Raw genomic sequence first — 18,823 nt, 5'->3', positions numbered from 1 at the left:
GAGGAGAGTACAACAGTGGTGTTTGAGGTGAGGATGCTGTTGGAGATACAGCATCATACAGAGCCCAGAGGGGCACTGCCCCTTAGGCAGTTGGCCAGATAGCATGGCTTGTTCACTGGAGTACACACCCTGCTCCAGCAAGAGGGAGCATGTCTGCCCCCTGGGGTTCCCAATGATCACAGTCAAGCTGGGGCTTCAGCCAGAGTCCACCATCTTTGAGCATGTGCCCTGGACATAGATACTGTTCACTACATGGGTAGCACAGGGGTAGAACAGATATGGGCTGGGACAGGTAGACTTTCTTACCCAGCATATCCCAGAGAGCACTCCCACAGACCCTGGGATGGGGGAGTACACATGTCTTTCTGAAAAGTCTGAGTCCTATGACCTTCTGGGTCTTGCCTGATTCTCTCTACCTTGTTGTGGCCTTAGGTGGCTGGCCTGCTGACTGCTTCTGGGCCTGGCTGTGAGCATCAGGAGGGCCTACACCAATTGGCATGGACCTGGAGCTCAGGCCATCCTGGAAGGTGATATATACCTTCCTTACTCACTGGGCAGTCTTCCAGAGGCACCAAGCAGGAGGTCTGATGGAGAGTCAGGACCCACATTCTAGTAAACACGGATCCAGACAGACCTCAGCATTCAAGCACTAAAAAGATCCTACTGAGATATCATTCACACACAATAAAATACAGGCTTTTCCTGCTGCTTGGCTTTTAAAGGCATAGATCTTTACTGGAAAAAAAAAATCGGGTGTGTGGGGGTGACACACAGCCCAGATAAAATACAGCGTTCTATGTGACCCTGTCTTGTGAAAAGAAACACACTCTGGTGACCTGAGGTCAAGTTGGTTCCAAAAACTTTAAAAGGAGTCACTGAAAATCTCTGACGTCAGTCACCTTCCCTTGTCTGTCCCCAGAGGACCCAGAGCTTCATGCAGCTGTGAAACACCTCCCTCCCTCCCCCTAGGGCATAGCCAGCCCAGTGCTCTCCCCTCCTGGGAATCTTTTCCACTCCTGTTTCCAACCCTCATATAGAAGCCAGTTCTGAATTAATAGACAGAATGTGGTGGGCTTCATTACCCCAAGCCTTGGCCTGTTGCTGTTCTGGTTAGTCCATGTGGGACCCAGGTACCCCAGGCATGTGCTTCAAGTGGCTTCACACAGTAACAGTGACTACAGACATGCCAGGGATTCTGGCCAGGCGCTTGGGCTAAGGAAGGGCTGCTGGAGCTCTGAACATTCTAACTCCAGTGGCACTTGACTCTCTCTCTTTTTTTTTTTTTTCTAAAGATTTTATTTATTTATTATGTATATAGCATTCTGCTTCCATGTATATCTGCACACCAGAAGAGAGCACCAGATCTCATAACTGATAGTTGTGAGCTACCATGTGGTTGCTGGGAATTGAACTCAGGACCTCTGGAAGAGCAGCTGGTGCTCTTAACCTCTGAGCCATCTCTCCAGCCCCCCCCCCACTTGACTCTTTTTCTTTTCTTTTCTTTTCTTTTTTTTTTTTCCGAGACAGGGTTTCTCTGTGTAGCTTTGGAGCCTATCCTGGCACTCGCTCTGGAGACCAGGCTGGCCTCAAACTCATAGAGATCTGCCTGCCTCTGCCTCCCAAGTGCTGGGATTAAAGGTGTGCGTTACCAATGCCTGGTGCACTTGACTCTTATTAGCTCTCCAATTTGCTATTACCCTACTTTAAATTCGGAAAACTGAGGCACAGAGTGACAAGGTCTCTCTACCAGTAGAGCAGCACCTGGTAAGGCCCTTAGAGTCCTGCCCACCCCAATCCTGGTTCACAGTGAAGAGAAGCAGGGATGGCTTTGTCTAGAGTAGGATTCAGATACAGGTCCACGAGAATCTCAGGACTGAGGTCTTGCTTCTTCCCTTGTTGGGCCTCAGTTTCCCTCATGATCCCACATCTTCCTGCCCATCTCTGCTTCTATCTATCCCTGGTCCCTATGTCTGTTCCTGGAACCAGAGCCTGGGCTCTGCTAGTTGTTCCTGGCATAACTGGAGTCAGAAAACCCTGTTTTGTGGGGATGCCCCCTGCCCCCTCCTTGGTTGTCTGTAATCTTTGGAAGAAGCTTTAGCTCCTTTATTCCAGATCCCTGTGGACTCATGCACATTGCTCTCAACAGCTCCCTTGGGTCTATGAGAGCCTTACCAGCACCACCATGCAGGGATGTTGATTCCATGGGCAGATAAGGAAACTGAGGCAGAAGGCAGTCATCCTAGTCACCATCTGGCCTTATGGTAGCTGCTTATACTGCTATTTGGGAACGTACATAATAAAGTGCTGGCCAGGCTGCAAGATTCAGGGACCCACATCTGACCTTATAGAGCTTTGGTGAAGAGTGGGTGGAGGGCTCTGGAGGGATCAAGAAGTTCCAGGCAGGTCCATCCCAGGCTGGGGACTGACTGTGCAGATAAGAGGGGGCATTCAGTCTGGGATGGATACAGGGATATAGGCCTCTGTACCTCAGAGGGTTGGCTCAGTCCAGAGGGGATGTGGAGGTACTGGGGCTACTCAGAGGAGGTGGCATTTAAGCTACAACTGAGAACACTCCAGGGAGTGCACTCAGGCAGTGTGTGTAGGAAGGCCTAGGGCCAGGAGGGGGCACAAAAAGTCCCAGCTGAACTCCCAGGGCTAAAAGTCTGGGAGAGAGCTAAGGTTTAATCTGGGTACTGTGAGCAGCACTGCTAGATGCCAAGCTTGAGGAGGCAGGGCCTGTCAGTGGTGGGGTGTGTACTGGGCCCTTGATCCCTGAGGTTTCAACAGCTACCTCTGTGGGTTCCCTCAGGATCTTCCCCTTGGCTTGAGCCTGGTCCCTCTCTCAGGCCAGACCTAACTGGCAAGTTGGTCTCCTATCCTGTCCCCAGGGGCAGGGGCCTGGGTGGGGCAAGGCTGAGAGAAAGGGAGGCTAGGAGGAGGGAAGAGGGCTGGGGGCCTGAGAAAGCCCAGCCGGGCTGATAGAGAGAGATTGGTTTCAGCCGGAGCCTCAGGCCTGCCAAGTCCACATCCTATCTACGGCCTGCGCTTACTCAACATTCATCACAGCTGAACTCGGAAACTTTATCAACGCTAAAGGTTGGCGCCATCTCTAGGCCCAGCCACTCCTGTCCCTCCCCTCGATGGGCCTGATAGCCACTGATAGATTACACAAGATTGTTTCACTCCAGGAACCCATGGCCTATTCTTCTGGGGGAGGGGCTGCATGGGGGAGGGCCCAGGACACCACAGGGGCTGGATTTGTGCACCCTGAGGATGGTCAGTGAGTGCACTGGGGGCCCTGTGCCAGGATGGGGCCTGGGACTGTGGAGGCCACGTGCCAGGAAGGGGCGGCCAAGGCCACAGCTCAGAGCCTGGAGCAAGAGAGGAGGAAACAAAACGGTGGAGATGGGTGCTGAGGCCTGGAGTGATTCTTTCTCTAGATGGGTGATAAGAGCTGAGCGATGTGAGCAGGTTTCACTAATGGAGCCATCGCGGCATGGTACAGGCCAGAGGGATGGAGGCAGACGGCTGCTCAAGAGATGGTTCCTGTGTGACCAAGCCGTCCACTGAGTGGGCTGGGCTGGGCCCGCTCCTCTCTAAGTCCACTTTGAGCCCATAGCAGCTGTAGCAGTCATGCAGAGCACAATGCTCTGAGCACTTATTCTCTCAGTGCCCTGCTCATACATGAGACCCTGTGCTATGTGTCTTTCCCATCCTCACCAACACCATCAGTGCCCACACCCCTCCCCCAACCCAACCCAACCCCGTTCAGCATCTGCCCCTGCATCTGATTCAAGAATGCTCTCAACACTGTGGGGCTTCCACATCATCAGTGCTCCAGTCACGGTCCCTTCCCCATCTCTATCCTAGCACTTGGTTGATCCCTCAGGACTCCTCAGTCTCCTTGTCTGTGGTAAGGCCAGCATCTCAAGCTGACTTGACCTAGCCTAGTTCCTCTCCTTCCTTTTCCTTCTGAGACAGGCAAGGCTGATCTAGAAACCAAGCAGGTAGTCTTTATCTAGTTATACACACCCTGTGCTTTTGGGGGCAGGCAGAGCTGCCCACATGAAAAGGAGGTCCTTTAGCAGAGACAGAGGCTGGTCCTGGAAGGCCTTGTGATGGTATAGTATAGCTTCCGACCCTCAAACCCATTTTATAAAAACAGGTGACAGAGTCCCAGAGTGTGGGGGTCAAGATTGAGGTCATGAGGTCACTGCTGACTCTTCTTCCCTTAGGTCTCAGCCCAAGTGCTCTTGTGGACCTTATGCCACTACTATTTTGTACTTCCGCATTTAAAAAAACACCACACCTGTGGTTTGAGGGTGCTGTGGAGTCAACGCCTCCCTGTTGTGACTGTGGGCTCAATTCTACAACACAGTATATTGCGGAGTGGAGAGGATGGAGGCAAGGTCAGGCTCCCATCTCTATGGGCTTTGAAAATAAAAAGGTATGGCATGAGCAACTCTAGACACTGCTACATTCAGTATAGCCCCTTGACGGGTGGAGTTGGGGGTGTGGGGGTGAGGCCTGGGGCAGGGTAGAGGTTCAGAAACTATCCTGGCAGGCTGAGGGACTAGGTTTCTTTCCCATTTTATAGATTAGGAAGCTGAGGCGTGACAAATAGGAATCCCTGTCCTCACTGGAGCTTGGAGCTAGGGAGGCCTGGACACAAGGTTCCTAGTGAATCACTGGGTAGCAGGAGGGGATGGGGACAATAACATGCTCAGGGTCTGGAGGGAGACTGGGGGAACTACCAGCCTTTGCTGCCTGTCCTTGCCCCACTTCTCACATCCCCATTTGGCACAGAGCTGACTGCACTGTTTGTGGAATGCCCAGGTCCTGGTGCCCGAGGGTGTGGCCTAGGCTTTAAGGTCAGCAGAGGTTACTCAAAGGCTGGCCTGTCCAAGGCAAACACAAGGATCCTGAAGAAAGTTCAGAAGCCTGGAGGACTTCCACCCTGTGGGTCTAAGCTGGACAGGTGCAAACTCTCATTTTAAGGTAAGGCCTCACTCCCTCCATGGAACTTCAGCCAATGCCTGAGCCTCAAGTCTGCTCATTTGCACTCTATTTTCATTGGTTGCTAGCAGGGGCTGGACAGTGGTGGGAGGGACCTATGCTCTGCTCTGAGAGCAGGGGCTCAGTAGTGCTGTTCTTAGGAGCCCAGGAAGTTAAGACATCAGTAGGGCTTTGGGGTTTGTAGGGGTTAAGGGGTGGGAGGCAGAGGTAGGACTGAGTCTAGGGGGTATTCTGGAAAGTGTTAGATTCTGTGTGACCCAAGGAAGACTCAGGCAGAAAGAAACTTTATGGGGAAGGCTGGTTCTATCTAGGCCCCACTCTAACTATCCTGGGAACTTAAACCTATCCTGGGTGCCTTAGAGGAAGATACTGACTCAAGGTTACAAAGACAATATGCAAGGGGTACTATGGGGAACTCCCCCCCCCCCCCGGTTTGACATCCACTCCTGGACACTCCATCCCTGCTGCCATGACTCAGAATGGGCCATTTGTGTCTTTCCTTTGCAAATTGATGAGGGTGAGGAGCCCAACTTTTCCTTTAGATTTAGGGGCCATCTCTCCTGGCAGCCCCAAGTTGGGCCATGGGCTTGGCAGTATGTGTAAGTCTGCAACGCTTTTGTTCCTGGCATTTGGAGGGGTGAGATAAGGGGAAAGAACCGTGAGTGAGCAGGCAGATAGATGGGGTGATAGCGGCTCCTCCACGCATGGTGCCTATCGCTCTTTTTATCAAGGTTCCCTTTCTTTCTTCTTTTTGTTGGGGGCCTGGGAGGGTGGAACACCCCCACCCCAATCCCTCCCACACCGTGGAGCTTAGGGAGGAGGCCTCCCTCTTTCAGGCACCAGCCAGAAAGGGAGACACAGGCCTCGAGGAGCACCTGGGAGGGTAGGGGACCTAAGGCACCTGTCTGCCAGGATTCCAGGGTTCCATAGCTCTGGCTCATCAGCTCCTCACAAGGACCTGCAAGGACACTCACTGCCTTTTTTGATGGGTGAGGTAGCCAAGCCCAGTGAAGTGAAGTGAAGTGTCTGGACCAAGGTCACATAGCCAGGGCAGATGGAGCCCAGCTACACCTCTCTGGCCTGGAGGCTAGCAACCTGGTTAAGATCTGGTGGGCACAGTTAAGGGGTACTGAGGCCCATGGGTTGGCCACAGAACATGGCTAGAGGTCCAGGGCCTGTAGGATGCAATCTTAGCATCCACAGCCCTGTTCAGAGATATAGAAACTGAGGCTCAGGATAGGGAGATACCCGAAGCATGAAGGGCAAGCTGGACCTTCCCCCCCCCCCCCGCCATGTCTCGGGGTTGATTGACTCTGTGCGTGACTCCTGTGACACTCTAGGTATGAAATTCTGATGATTGGTGGTGGTGCTGGTGGTGCTGGTGGTGCTGGGGATAATGACCCAGGCTGATAAAGACGAACATTCTAGAAACATCTAGGTGGTAGTAATCAGAAACTCTAAGCCTGACACATCAGCTCAGAGTCCTGTGGGAGCTGTTTGTCCTAGAGGGCTACAGTAGCTCCCAGAGGCAGCATGTGTCAGCCTCCTCAGCCTGGGAGCTACAATTGCACTCTGCCATGCCTGGCTCTTTTGTATGGAGCTATGGATCTGAACTCTGGTCCTTGCACTTGTACGGAGAGCACTTTGCTGACTAAGCTGCCTCTCCAGCCCCTCAAACCAACTTTCTCACCAAAGGAGCCTGTGGGGCAAATTCAATGACTATAAGCAATAAGATATGCCAGTTTATCTAGGCATGGTAGTGCCCATCTTCAATCCCAGCACTCAGGAGGCAGAGACAGGAGGATCTCTAACTTCAAGGCCAGACAGACCAATTTGCATAGATCCAGGGATAGGGCTGGGTAGGGCTGAGCATTTGCCTTCTCTGTGCCCACTCCTTCCCTTTGAAGTGGAGAGACCAGGCTTCTTTATAGAGGTAGGCAGTTATAACTGCAAATATCCCAGAACCTCCAGGTAGATGGAGACTCAGATCGGGACAGAGCCTCTGGGTCAGAGTGCCTCCTGTGCTGTGTAACCTTGGGCAATTTACTCAACCTCTCTGAGCCTGAGTCCGTAGAAGAGAAAAAAGGGATAATGGGAGGACTCAATGTCATAGACAGGATAAGCCCAAGGGTGGATACACAACTCAACAAGATAGCTATCCTCAGTATGGCCATCATTGGGATCATTACACCTGGGAAGACCAGGACCTTACAGGAAAGCTCCTGCCCTCCTCAGGCCTTCCCATCTCTGGGATTTCAGTGTTTCAATTCTCATGGCTGATTTTATATACACAGGACAGGGGCAGAGCTGAGTGCCCCCATCCCACTGGGCCCAGCTGGACTAAGAGGTATTGGGGCTGACGGGCCTTGGTTTCTCTTCTCACACAGCAGGTGCCTCACTCCTCCAAGGCTGCCTTACCTGTCCCTCAGCAGAAGGATTAGCCTGGCGCAGCCTTAATCTTGGCGCATCACACCATCAGCGAGGATCTTGGATCAGCTGAAGGAGGCAGCTTTATCCAGACAAGCTTGCAATGGCACCCGAGTCCCATCTAGGCGCTGCCTGTCACGAGTGGCAGCTGGGCCAAGCTGGGAGGCAGGATGGCTGAGGACAACCCTGGAGCCAACTGGGTTTCTGAGTGCTGCAGAGCGGAGCCCACATAGCTGGTGGGCGTGGCTTTGCATGGACACCTTGACACTTACTGAACTACCTATGGTCTAACCAGGCACTGCAGGGCAGCATGGCACCCAGGCAAAGCTGCCTGGTGAGGCTGCAGAGGCGCCATGTCTGCTGGGCAAACAGGCCACATTGGTATGGAGTTCTGCCCAAGGCTGTGTGTGTGCTGGGGGCTGCCATCCGTCCTCAAGGCTAGACCCTGTGGCCTGGAAGTCTGTGTACCAGCGTCTTCTCAGAGTGGGGCCTGCTGGACGTAACTGGGTTTGGCCACAGTTTCAGTGGCTGGACATTTGGTGGCTAACAGCCTGGCTTAGAGGCTGGGAGAGCCATCTCCTTAGAGTCTGCCAAGGGCTCCCCTCTAGGGCCCCTTTCTCTCCACCCTCCTCCCTACCTTCCTTTTCAAAAACATAATTTATCTGTGTATTATCAAGAAATCCAGACACTTTAATCAGCGAGCTATGAAGTCAGAATTTCCATTCTTATCTGCGGGAGGAGTGGAAGGAGAGGAGATAGCGCGGATCGCTGGTGGGGAATGTTAATGGGCGGGAGCCCAGGCCGCTGGCCACCGAGACGTGGGTATCTCCTCCATTATCGAGCCTATCTTGCCAACCATCTCAGTGCAGTAATGGGGCCAGTTCAACTTTCCGAGTTATCACAGGAGCTGAAACCTGCGCCGGAGGAGGCTGGGACCAGAGACAGTGCAGGGAGGACCAGGTTGCGGCTGCTCCAGGAGAGGGCTAGCTGGCCAACTGGGTAAAGGCCTGGTGTCTATGGAATGTTCAGGCTTCCTTGGCGAGTGTTGGGTTGCCCCTGTCCCTGAGCAACTGTACTTCATCACGCTGGGTGAGGGACTCAATAGGGGAGACCAAGGCAGAGGTGCTGTGGTGGCCCAGGAAGTGGAAAGAGGCAAGTGACATAAAGGCAGCAGAAGAGTGAAGCCTGATGAGTCTATGCAGCTCTGATCACTGCTAAAACCCTGGCCCAAAGTCACACAGTAGGGAGCAATGTTGAGACCAGAGCTAGCTGTGGTTGAGACCCACCTGAGAGCCTCAGACTCGGCTTGAAAATGGGTATGGCTGCTCCCTCTCCCCTAGCAACCAGTGGCCATTGCTCTCTCCCACCCTCTACATCCAGATGGTGGCTCTCCCAGGGATCTGATCTTCGAACTTTCTAAACCTTGGTTTCCCCATATGGGCCTTGAGCCCAGGTCTGTTCAGGCTGGTGGGAGCAGACTTAAAGTTGGGCTGGGGCACACTCAGTATGTGCTCGAAGTGATAACTGGAAGTTGAACTGAGTGTGGGAGGACTGGGTGGGTCAGCTGAGCCTCCGTTTCCCCTCCCACCGCAAGTCTCTGTGTGGCAGAAACCAGAGGGGTCCTAGAGGGGTAGGTGTAGGCCCTGACCCTCACTAGGGGCCAGTCCAGCAAGGTGGGGATGGATTCTTTGTCCCTAGACAGCAAAGGAAGTTCTGCAGGAAGGAGCTAGCCTCCTTTCCACCTGGGGTGAGAGGATAGGCAACTGAGGCAAGTGTAAGCCTAAGGGTAGATGGGAAAGCTATAGGGCTTGAAGTCAGATGTCAGGAGGAACTGGCAAGAAGATGTCTTAGGGGAGACAGAATTGCAGATAACTGGGAGACAGCCATCAGCAGTAGGGGGAAGAGACAATGTCCCCTTTTCCCTCTTTACTGGCTCTTACTGACCATGACTCCTCTGTCAGTTCTCTTTAATCCTTGTCTCCCACCAGGTAGGCATCATAGTGCTATGTGTAGTATGGAAACTGAGGCTCAGAGGGTTGGGACTCACATGAGGGCCCCCAAAGGCCTTATAGTACACCCACCTATATGGTAGGAGGAGACAGGGCTATGCATAGCATCCCAGGAAGGCTCTCTTTCTCTAGTGAGAACATCATGCAAAGCTGTGAGACTCTGAGGCAGCCTTTCTGATCCTTCATTTCTTAAGGACCCCCCAAAGCACTCCAATCCTCTATTTTTCTGGGTGAAAGGGAGAACCCCAACCTAAGGGAGAACCTACAGAGATGCAAAGAGATATGGAGAAGGTACTAAGTACATAGGAGCACTCAGTGTGATGGGTGACACCAGCTAGGTCTACTACAGCCCTTGATCAAGGCATGGGAACCAATCTATCTATAGCTCATTGGCTCAGAGAGGCTGCAGAGCACTGCAACCAACACTCATTTCACAGATGGAAAAGCTGACCTTAGAGGTCTCTGCCATTTGGAGCAGGTAAAGGACAAGGGGTACTTGCAGTGTGTGTGTGTGCTGCTGATGTGCCTACTCAATTCTGCATAAGGTCAGTGCCACATTCTTGCCTAGAGGGCTGCTGAGGAGGGAGAAGGGAAAAGTCAGCCTGCAGAGGCCCCAGAGACATGCAAGATGGTGGGGTTGACACTGTGGTTTACAGATCTCTACTCAGAGAATCTCCACTCTGGCCACAGACCCAGCTTCTGTGTTAGTTGGTCTTGAGCAAGGCCTTGATGTTCTCACCCATAACAGAGGTGGGAAAAGGCCACCAGGGTGGTGTGCAACACATGACACTCAGGCTTCTGGCATATGCCAGCACCAAAGCCAGCAGGACTGGTAGTGTCCACAAGTCACCTGGCACTTCAGTGTGTACCTCCAAGCTCCCCCTAAGGCTACAACAAGGAGGTGCTCTTATTAGGGTCCTACTGTGCAAGTAGAAACTGAGACAGGAGAGGCCACTTACACATAGGTCTCCTGAGAAGCCAGGCTGAGCCTCTCTCCATGGGGGACCCATCTGTGGCTGTCTGGCTCTGGGCAAGGGCTTGCTTGTAGCCCAGAGTTCACAGGCAAGAGGAATTATGCCACCATTTAATTGAGTATACTCTGAATGGCACTGGTCCTCTGTATACCATTGTATACCACCCCTGCCTAAGTGGTGAACACCACTGGACAGGGTAGGATTGCTGTTTCCATTCCTCAGGTGAAAGAACCCAGACTGGCTGAGCATCGGGGTGACACTGAATGAGGTCCCTGGGAAGAAGCTGGAGCTGGGAGCTGATTATCCTAAAGTAAGGGCAAATACTAAGGATGGATGCACAGCTGGAATGGGAATGGTGGGGAAGGGTAGTCACTGGCCTCTTAGAGACAGACCACCCAGGGCTGACATGGGGACAGCCCTAACCAGCATTGCAGACATCACCAGATACCAGTGTGGGCTGCTTCTGTTTGCCTAGACTCTCAGCAGCTCCCATGGTTTGTTGGGCCCTGGTCAAGGCAGGTCTGAGCTCCTGGGCCTTCACATCCTCATGTGAAGTAGGACAGGGGTGTTTTCCTGTTAGGCCATGAGACCTTGGCAAGTCCCATCCCTGTGGCTCACCATGCTCACATGTGTCATTAGTGGGAGAGCCAGCTACTAGGTAAGAGCTCAGCTTCTGTCAGGTTACAAGTGTGTACATGGCCCCTCCATGGGGTAGCGATAGCCAGATGAGACATGGAGGGCTCCATTCAAGCAGCTCTACACACTATGGACAGTTCCTTGACCTTCTCCATGCTGGTACCCATCCACCCCCATTCTGCCCGAGTCTTCTCTCTCTAACCAGACTATCAGCTCCTCTGTAGGTGGACACTGGCCTGGGAGATCCAAGGGGTTCTATTGGCTACCTTGATCTAGACCACTACAGAGCACAGAGGGAAGAAGAGGACAGAGGTGTATGAAGGAAGATAATGGAAGGATCTACCCTTGTCCTCTCTGACAAGGGATCACTAGCTCACAGAAGGCAGCCACACAAGGCTTCACAGTCCAGGTGCTCCCTTGACAAACCATTGCCAATATGCAAGAGGGAGAGAGGCTGGCTAGTAATAGAGGAGGTAGCTGGACCCCATGTCTATTCCATATCTGTGGGCCAAAGGGCAGGCCCCTATGTGTAACATGCTGAGATCTCATGGGAAAGAGGTTAGGAACAGGGATGTCCCATCTCAGACAGGCCAGAGACCACTGACCTGACCTGATCATGAAGAGACTGGGGAAAGAGAAGGGGGCAGCAGGGGAGGGGCTACAGATACTTTGGGAGACAGGCACTGTCACCCCCACACTGTGGATGGGAAAGCAAGATTCCCGCCCTCCTAACAGGCCTTTCCCACAGTCCTATGGGCAATAAGGAGCGGGGAGCAGAATCTCCTAACAAATATCTGGCTTTGGTGGGCCCAAGGAGCAGTACATACATGACTGAGTCAGGCTCCTCCTCAGAAGCCTGAGGAGCTGAGTGGCTGCAAAGATGTCCCAGAATGTGAGAAGCCGGGCACTGGAACAACCCTATAAAGCATTGAGGCTGAAGATGCTTGAATGGCCCCATGTCTCTACTGGAACCCTCTATTCCATTGAAGGGTCATACATACACTTGTATCCTGCAGGCAGCTGACCTCTTACCTATGTGCTGGCTCCCCTACTAATAACACATGCTGAAATGGTGAGCCACACAAGGGATAGGGCTTGCCAAGGTTACATGGCCTGACAGATGGGAGGGGAAGGGAATGGATGACATGATTCCTGAAGACCAGTGATGCTGCTGCCCCATACTTGCCACACCTTCAGCCAGAAGAGGTCTGCAAGGCAATGTGTGGTTGTGGTCTCAGTTTCCCTATCTGTGAAATGGGAACAGGGACCATAGGCACCTCCATGAAGCCTCAGGGAGATGGTGGGCAGGTGGGCAGGAACCAGCCAGGACCTAAGTATGGCGAGGCAGCTCCATGTGGGCTGAGTCCATGGGTTTTGTGATACCAATCTGGAGGCAACAGCTGCCTCCATGAGGCCTGTCGATGGCAGATAGACCAGCCTAGAGTATTATTCACGAGCCGTCAAGCCCCGGGACCGTCTGGTTGGCATAGAAACAGGAGATAAGGGGCACAATTAATGGCATCACATTCCTCCTCCTTTCTCCCCAACTGACCCACTTAAATCGGTGCCATACTGGGTTCCTGTGACCTCCGGGGAGGGGCCTGGGCCAGAGGGACTGGGTCTGGGGCTCAGGCCAGGGTAGGGCTGGGTGAGCTTCCCCAGAGGCTGCCCTTGAGTTGAAGCATCTCAAAAAGGGGCACCAAGATGGCAAGGCCAGCTGTGAAAGACTGCAGAAGCCTCTACTCCTCTGATAGGCCCACTGTACAGATGTGAAAATTAAGGACTATGACTGACAGGAGGCAAAAGCCAAAGGATGGTGAGATACCTTGATGGAGTTCCTGGTCCCAACAGGAAGGGACAATGTCTACTTCATACTTCCAACTCTGGCTTCACTACTTTCTGGGACACAAAGTTCATTTTTTAGCACTCATTTCCCTGGAGGTACAACGATGTGAGCATTGGGCCTGCGTTAGTTCATTTAGGCCTGGCACAGGTTAAACACTTGGTTATCACCCATGACCAGTGATGCTGCTGTCTTTTGCCCATGCTGTCCATCTACTGTCCTATCAGGCGCCAGGGAGGTAGGAAATGCAGGGGGCAGGTAAGATCAGAACTGGAAACCTCATGTGGGCTCCAGAGTTAGGAAAGGGTTTGTCAGAGTCCCTCCTGCTGTGGACCGATCTGCCTCTGCACAGGCTCGATGCTTGAGCTCTAGAGGACCATCAAGTACCAGGCCAGGGCCTGGGATAGTTGGGTCAAGGTTGGAGGAGACAGCTCACACTCATTGAGGCCTGGATGACAGATATTGTCACAAAGGGAAGACATGGAGACAGAGGAATCCCCAGGTGTCATGGGCCACCAAAGCCTTGAGGGACTTGACACAGGCACCACCTAACTTACAAGGGGAGTAGGAAATGCTCTCTGTAAACGGTCCCTCTGTGTCCATACAGTATAGCTAAACCCACCCAGCTCCTATTGGGGCTTCACCCTGGCTCTCCTGGGAATGGGGCTGTCCCCTGCTGTCAGCACCACTGTCCCTGTAGGTGGGTGTTAGGGGTTAGAGGGAGTTGGCAGATGGCTGCTGAGTGTGGAGCAAATTAGTCATCCTGTGGCTACCAATAATTTGCTTAACTGAACTGTTAAGAATGTGTGAAAACACCTCCTCAGAGACAGAGGGAGGCTGCACCAGGTGGATTCCTCCTCCAAGCCTGTCCCCGGTGACCTAGGTCTTTTAGCATCTGGGGTAATTAACTCCTGCCCTATTTTTCAAAGAGGGAAACTGAGGCCAGCCCTGCATGTCTGCACCTTCCTGACTTCATTCTCACTAGCATCTTGCCTTTCAGCTCTTTATATCCCCAAACAGCCCAATTTTCCAAAGTCAAGTTACTACAGAAAACTGAGGCCAAGTTACTATCCATCAAAGTGCAACCATGGCTGGTCTATTCTTGGCAGTCTAGGGACCAGCTACTGAGAACTGGCCCTGACCCCAGGCTTCTCACCTGCTTGTGCCTCCCCGCTCCTCTCCCTTCCTCATATTGTGGATAGAGCTGAGTCAGTGATTGCATACAGCAGGTACTCAATAAATACAGAACAGCATACGGCAGGAGCAAAAAAACACTCCACTGCACACAGCATACAATGAGCTCTCACAATAAACACTTGTCTGCTCAGGCAGATCTATACAGATCTCTCCCAATGTGTACCTGCTGGTCTTCCCAAAGCAGTCAGGTCAGTGGAAACCACCTCGAGTTTTTTAATAAAACTCCACTCGAGTCGCACCTAAGACTTGCCAGGAACCAAGAGCAACCCAGCATGATTCAGGGGAAACCACCCTTCGCAGGTGACAAACCGCCCCTGGCCTCTTGAGTGCAACCTAATTGGAATGAGGGGAGGAGTGTCCTCTCCCTCTCCCCTCCCCTCAGGCAGCACGAAGTCAGTTTTCTTTCATTTTGATGGACTGTACCACTGGCCGCAGGGGGAAGATCAACTTCTTGCCAATTAAGAGTGTTTGGGGAAAGTGTCCCAGATGGACGCCCCCCGTTGTTCCCTCTTTTGCTGCCTAGGCCCCCTGCTGCCGCCGGACGCCCCCACACTGCTGTTGCTTCGAACCCGGCAGGGCCTGGTGGCCGTAGATAAGGCCTCTTATCACTCTTGGCAATCGCCATTGGGCGGACTGGCCCGGGCTTAGGCCCCCACTTATCACAGCTTACATCAACTGGGCAGGGGGAGAACTGGTGGGCCGGGGCACCAGGGGTCCTGAGCTACACCCTGCCCCTCGCCCCCTCCAGAGGCCTGGCCTATCAAGTCAGACATCTGGCCGGCTAAGGCCGCGCTCCTGCCTCGCCCTCCCCCATCTCCCACGTTTGAAGTTAATAAATGGAAGCGCTATCGCGACTGCCATCGGTTGCAAGCCTTATCAGCGCGGCACATCTATCTTTGCGCAGAACAAAAGGCGCACGGAGGCGCGGGCAGCTGTAACCCGGCTTTGGTGGGGGCGTGGAGGGCGGCGGTCCCTAGAGCTCACCCTGCTTCCCCTCCGCACCCTGAGACCCGCCACAGGTGAGGCCAACGCAGCGGGCGCGCAGCTGCGAGGGCCTCACGCACGGCCTTGGGCAGAGAGCAGGCGGGCAGGCGCCGCCGCTTGGTGACAATCAACGTTCGCATCTTAACGCGTTTAGATCTGCTAGGGGAGGAGGAGCCCAGGCCAGGAGTTGCACAGAGGGCTCCGGGCCCCGCCCCCGCCCCCCAGGCCTGCTTTCCTCCTCGGCTTCAGTCTTGGGGTACTGTGAGGGGGTCGGAGGGGTTCTTCTGCACAGTCCGGGTCCCAGTTCCCAGAGTGCGGGGTTTCGCTGACCCAAGTGGGTTGGGCTGTGTTGGGCTCCAGCGGCCTTATCAGCGCTGGCGATCGGTTCCCAACCTGAGATCTCCCTGCCCTAGCTATCTGCATTTCTCATCAAGCTGAAACACACACACGCTCACGCACACACACATACACGCGAGAACAGAACCCGGCAGAGGCGCACAGGGGAGGAGGGGAAAAAGAAACCAGAGAACCAGCACAGATCGGGACTTGTGGGTGGCTTTAATACTTGAGTTGACATGATAGAAGGAGACTTTCGGAAAACAGGTCCGGCTCGAATTTGGGGAGTCAGATTACCAGAACCCAGATTCCTGCCTTCGTCCCCCTCTCCCGAGACCTTAGTGGTAGGGACACTCTCACAGGCTAGAATGCACATTGAGTCCTGGTGGCAGCGTCATGTGGGCAGGAGGCAGCCAGGCGTCTGGAGCAGGGAAGCCGGATGCCCCCCTCCCTTGTCACCTCATGGGCAGCCCAGATGACTTGTTTCTCCCGCCAGGGGGAAGCTCCAGGGAGGAAGCCCCGCGCCCTGCCGGGAGAAGCGTGAAGTTATTATTGGTGTGGCGTGAGGAGGAGCTCTTCCTGTGTGCTTACTCGTTCCAAGTGCAGCTAAGTGGCCCCGCAACCTAGTGGCCCAGAGAGCACAAGGAGCTCCTATTGTGGGGGTATGGGTGATGTAGAAGGAGAGGGCCTGCCCTTCTCGGGAAAGTGCCCACAGGAGGACCTGCGAGAAACTTGGACGCACGCAAGAACGACGCTCGAGTACCTGAGGTCCCTGGCTGGTTCAGAATACCCCCTCGGATGCGGGGCTGGAAGGAGAGGTGCCCATGGGCACACAGGGCACTATTTGCCCGCATAGCGTTATTAAGGGGCTGTGGGTGGGTCAGACCTCCATATGTCCCCAAGCAGGCAGAGGGGCAGATGGGAAAACTCCAGAGTTGAGGCAGATAAAGGGGGTTTGGTCAGCCAGTGCCGAGTGCCTGGGCTGCAGCAGCCTTCACTACCTCACCCCCGCAGCCACGCCGCTCTGCAGCCAGAGCGCTGCGGTGGGCGCCGGCTCGCCCCGGCCCGCAGCCCTAGGTACCCCTTACTCCCAGGTCTTTCTCCTTCTGCCTCTAGATACAAAGCCTGGGAGAGTCAAGCGCGCCAGATAAGATCACAATTTCAGCCCGTCCCGACAGAGCGATCTTATCAGGATGGGACTTGCAGAATGGAATATTTTAAACTTTATCTGAGCCCAGATCAGGGCCGCCCTATCGCCGCACCATCTCTGAGATGCGGGGGAGGTGCAGGCCGCGAGGTGGCCGGGCTATGCGGGAGCCGCGCCCCCAGCCACTCTCCTTCCGGCTCTCGGGACCCTCCACCCTCTCAGGGCCCGGACCCCCTGGGTGCCCATGTCGAGACGCGGGGGCCCTGCCCGCCGGCTGAGATTAGATTACTGCGCGCTTGGCACTCCGCGCGGGGGGCGCGGCGCGGGGTGAAGGTCGCGGGCGCAGCGGGGCTGGGCGGCCGCACAGGGGTGGCGCAGGGAGGCTAGGCACTAGCGGGGGTCCGGCGGGCACCGCGGGCAAAGTTTGACTTACGCTTGATCTGCCGGGGATTGCTCTGTTTCCTCCTGGACATGTCTCCGGCACCGCGCGTCCTCGCGGCAGCCGCCTCTAGCCCCTGGCGGGCGGCGGCGGGCGGCAGGGGCGCGGCGGGGCGGCTCATGCCCCCGGCCCGTGGACTCCACGGCTGTCTCGGCCCGCGCCCCCAGCCCGCCGCGCCGCGCGTGGCCGCCGGCGCCGCCGCGGAGGCCCGAGGCCACGGCCCTGCGCTCGGGCGCGCGACTGCCCGGCGGGCGGCGGGCTGGTGGCGGCTTCTCTGCTCCGGCGCAGACGCCGCCGCCGCCGCTCTGCTTTTCTCAATGGAACCTGCAAGCCGCGAGCGGCGATCCCGCGGCCGCCGCCAGGGCGCTCCCGGCAGGCTGGCCAGGAGGGCGGGGCCTTCGCGTAGCTGGAGGCCGCCCCGCCTCTCGCCACGCCCCGGACCGTCCTCCTCGGTCTCGTCTTCCCGCCCCCGCTGGCCCCACCCCCAGACCATCCTTCCCGCTAGCCCCGCCCCAAGCCACTGCTCATCCATTTTCAGCTTGCCCCGGCTTCCGCGTACTCACCCAGCCTCCGCCTGTCTGTCTTTCCTCGTGCTGGCTCCACCACTCATCCGTCCTCTTCGCATTGTCCCCGCCCCTCAGCCAATGCTTCAGGCATTGATCCCACCCCGTCAGTACGTCCTCCTCACCCTGGCCCCGCCCCCAGCCCATCCTCCTCACTGTCCCTAAGCCACCTTATAACACTGACCCCGCCCATCAGCCGTCCTCCTGCCCCTGAGCCGGTCCTCATAAAGCTCTTGCCCCTCAGCTGTTCGGCTCATATTGACCCCGCCCCTTTGCTCGTCCTTCTCACTGGCCCCGCCCCTGTATTCCCCACCACCCCCGCGCTGGCCCGGCCCCCAGCCCTTCCTTCCCTGTGCTGGCTCCGCCCATGTCTCGTCCTTCCTCGCCCTCGCCCCGCCTCAGTAGGCCCGCCCTTCTCCTTAGCCCCGCCCCTGCCCTGTAGCTCTTCGCACAAGCCCGGTCCTTCCCCGCCCCCCACCCCAGCCTTGCCCAAGTCTGCCCAGTCCTCAGCCCTGTCCTCACCTCCTGTGGGCTGGCCCCAGGTCGTGCTGGCCCTGTCCAGAATTCCCACCTTCGGTTCTTGGTAGACCTCTAGCCTCCTTCGCTAGTTCCAGTTTCCCGAGGCTATGTCCGCAGGCCTGGTTAGGACTTGGAGACCTGTTTTGTCCAGCAATCCTGCAGCACAGGCCCCTGGCTTGTCTGGCCCTACCCCTCCACTCTGGAGCTCCGCCCCCATGGCCTAAGTTGTGTTGGCCTTTGCAGCTCTGCGTTCTAGGCAGCCAGCAGTGGGGTCCGAATGCCTGAGGCCTGGACACAGAATTTGTGTTGTTCAGGACTTGGAATGTGGCAGAGATTCTGGTCTGGAAGGAGGCTTCAGTATGAGACTCCTGGAAGCCGCAATCCTGTGTTCTGCAGCTTCTGATGGTTGTGGTCTCTAGTGATTCAGTCTTATGCCTAATGGGCTGGGGAACCTCAGGTTTTTCATTCTTGAATTCTCACCTGTCTAGAAATCCGGAAGGACCCAGAGGTCAGTTGGCCTTCTTGCTTAACTACAGCCGAGGCCACGGTGGACATCTGCCAAGGAGGTGCCCCCGCCCCGAGCCTTCCCTGTTCAGTCAGGTTTGCAGTACCCACACAGACAAGAATGTACCTCATGTTCTTTGAGGACCTTGAGACGTGAGACATGCTCAAGATCACACAGCTGGGGATGGGATTCATGTCTTCATCCAAACAAAACATCCAAATGGGTGTC

The 18,823-nt window shown here is 55.2% G+C and overlaps 1 protein-coding gene across 2 annotated transcripts in view; it reads right to left on the bottom strand.

Moving 5' to 3' along the window:
- Zfpm1 (zinc finger protein, FOG family member 1) overlaps positions 1-18,254 on the bottom strand; it is a 60,330-nt gene extending 42,076 nt beyond the window's left edge. Inside the window, exons 1-2 of one of the 2 annotated variants that reach the window (XM_035442732.1) lie at positions 18,094-18,254; positions 17,572-17,655 (exon numbers count right to left, since the gene is read on the bottom strand). Coding sequence is in view for 1 of the 2 variants with exons in the window: in XM_027410676.2 (XP_027266477.1) it covers positions 17,003-17,129 (127 nt within the window). In the remaining variant the exon portion in view is untranslated. Of the gene's footprint in view, positions 1-17,002; positions 17,449-17,571; positions 17,656-18,093 lie in introns of those variants that run through there. The other variant, XM_027410676.2, reaches the window with a different exon arrangement.
- Positions 18,255-18,823: the final 569 nt, after the last annotated feature.

The sequence above is a fragment of the Cricetulus griseus genome, chromosome 3, assembly GCF_003668045.3.
Source record: "Cricetulus griseus strain 17A/GY chromosome 3, alternate assembly CriGri-PICRH-1.0, whole genome shotgun sequence".
In the NCBI taxonomy this organism is placed as follows: domain Eukaryota; kingdom Metazoa; phylum Chordata; class Mammalia; order Rodentia; family Cricetidae; genus Cricetulus; species Cricetulus griseus.
Note: the sequence above shows the minus strand (reverse complement) of the source record. Positions and strands in the feature narration are given on the sequence as shown.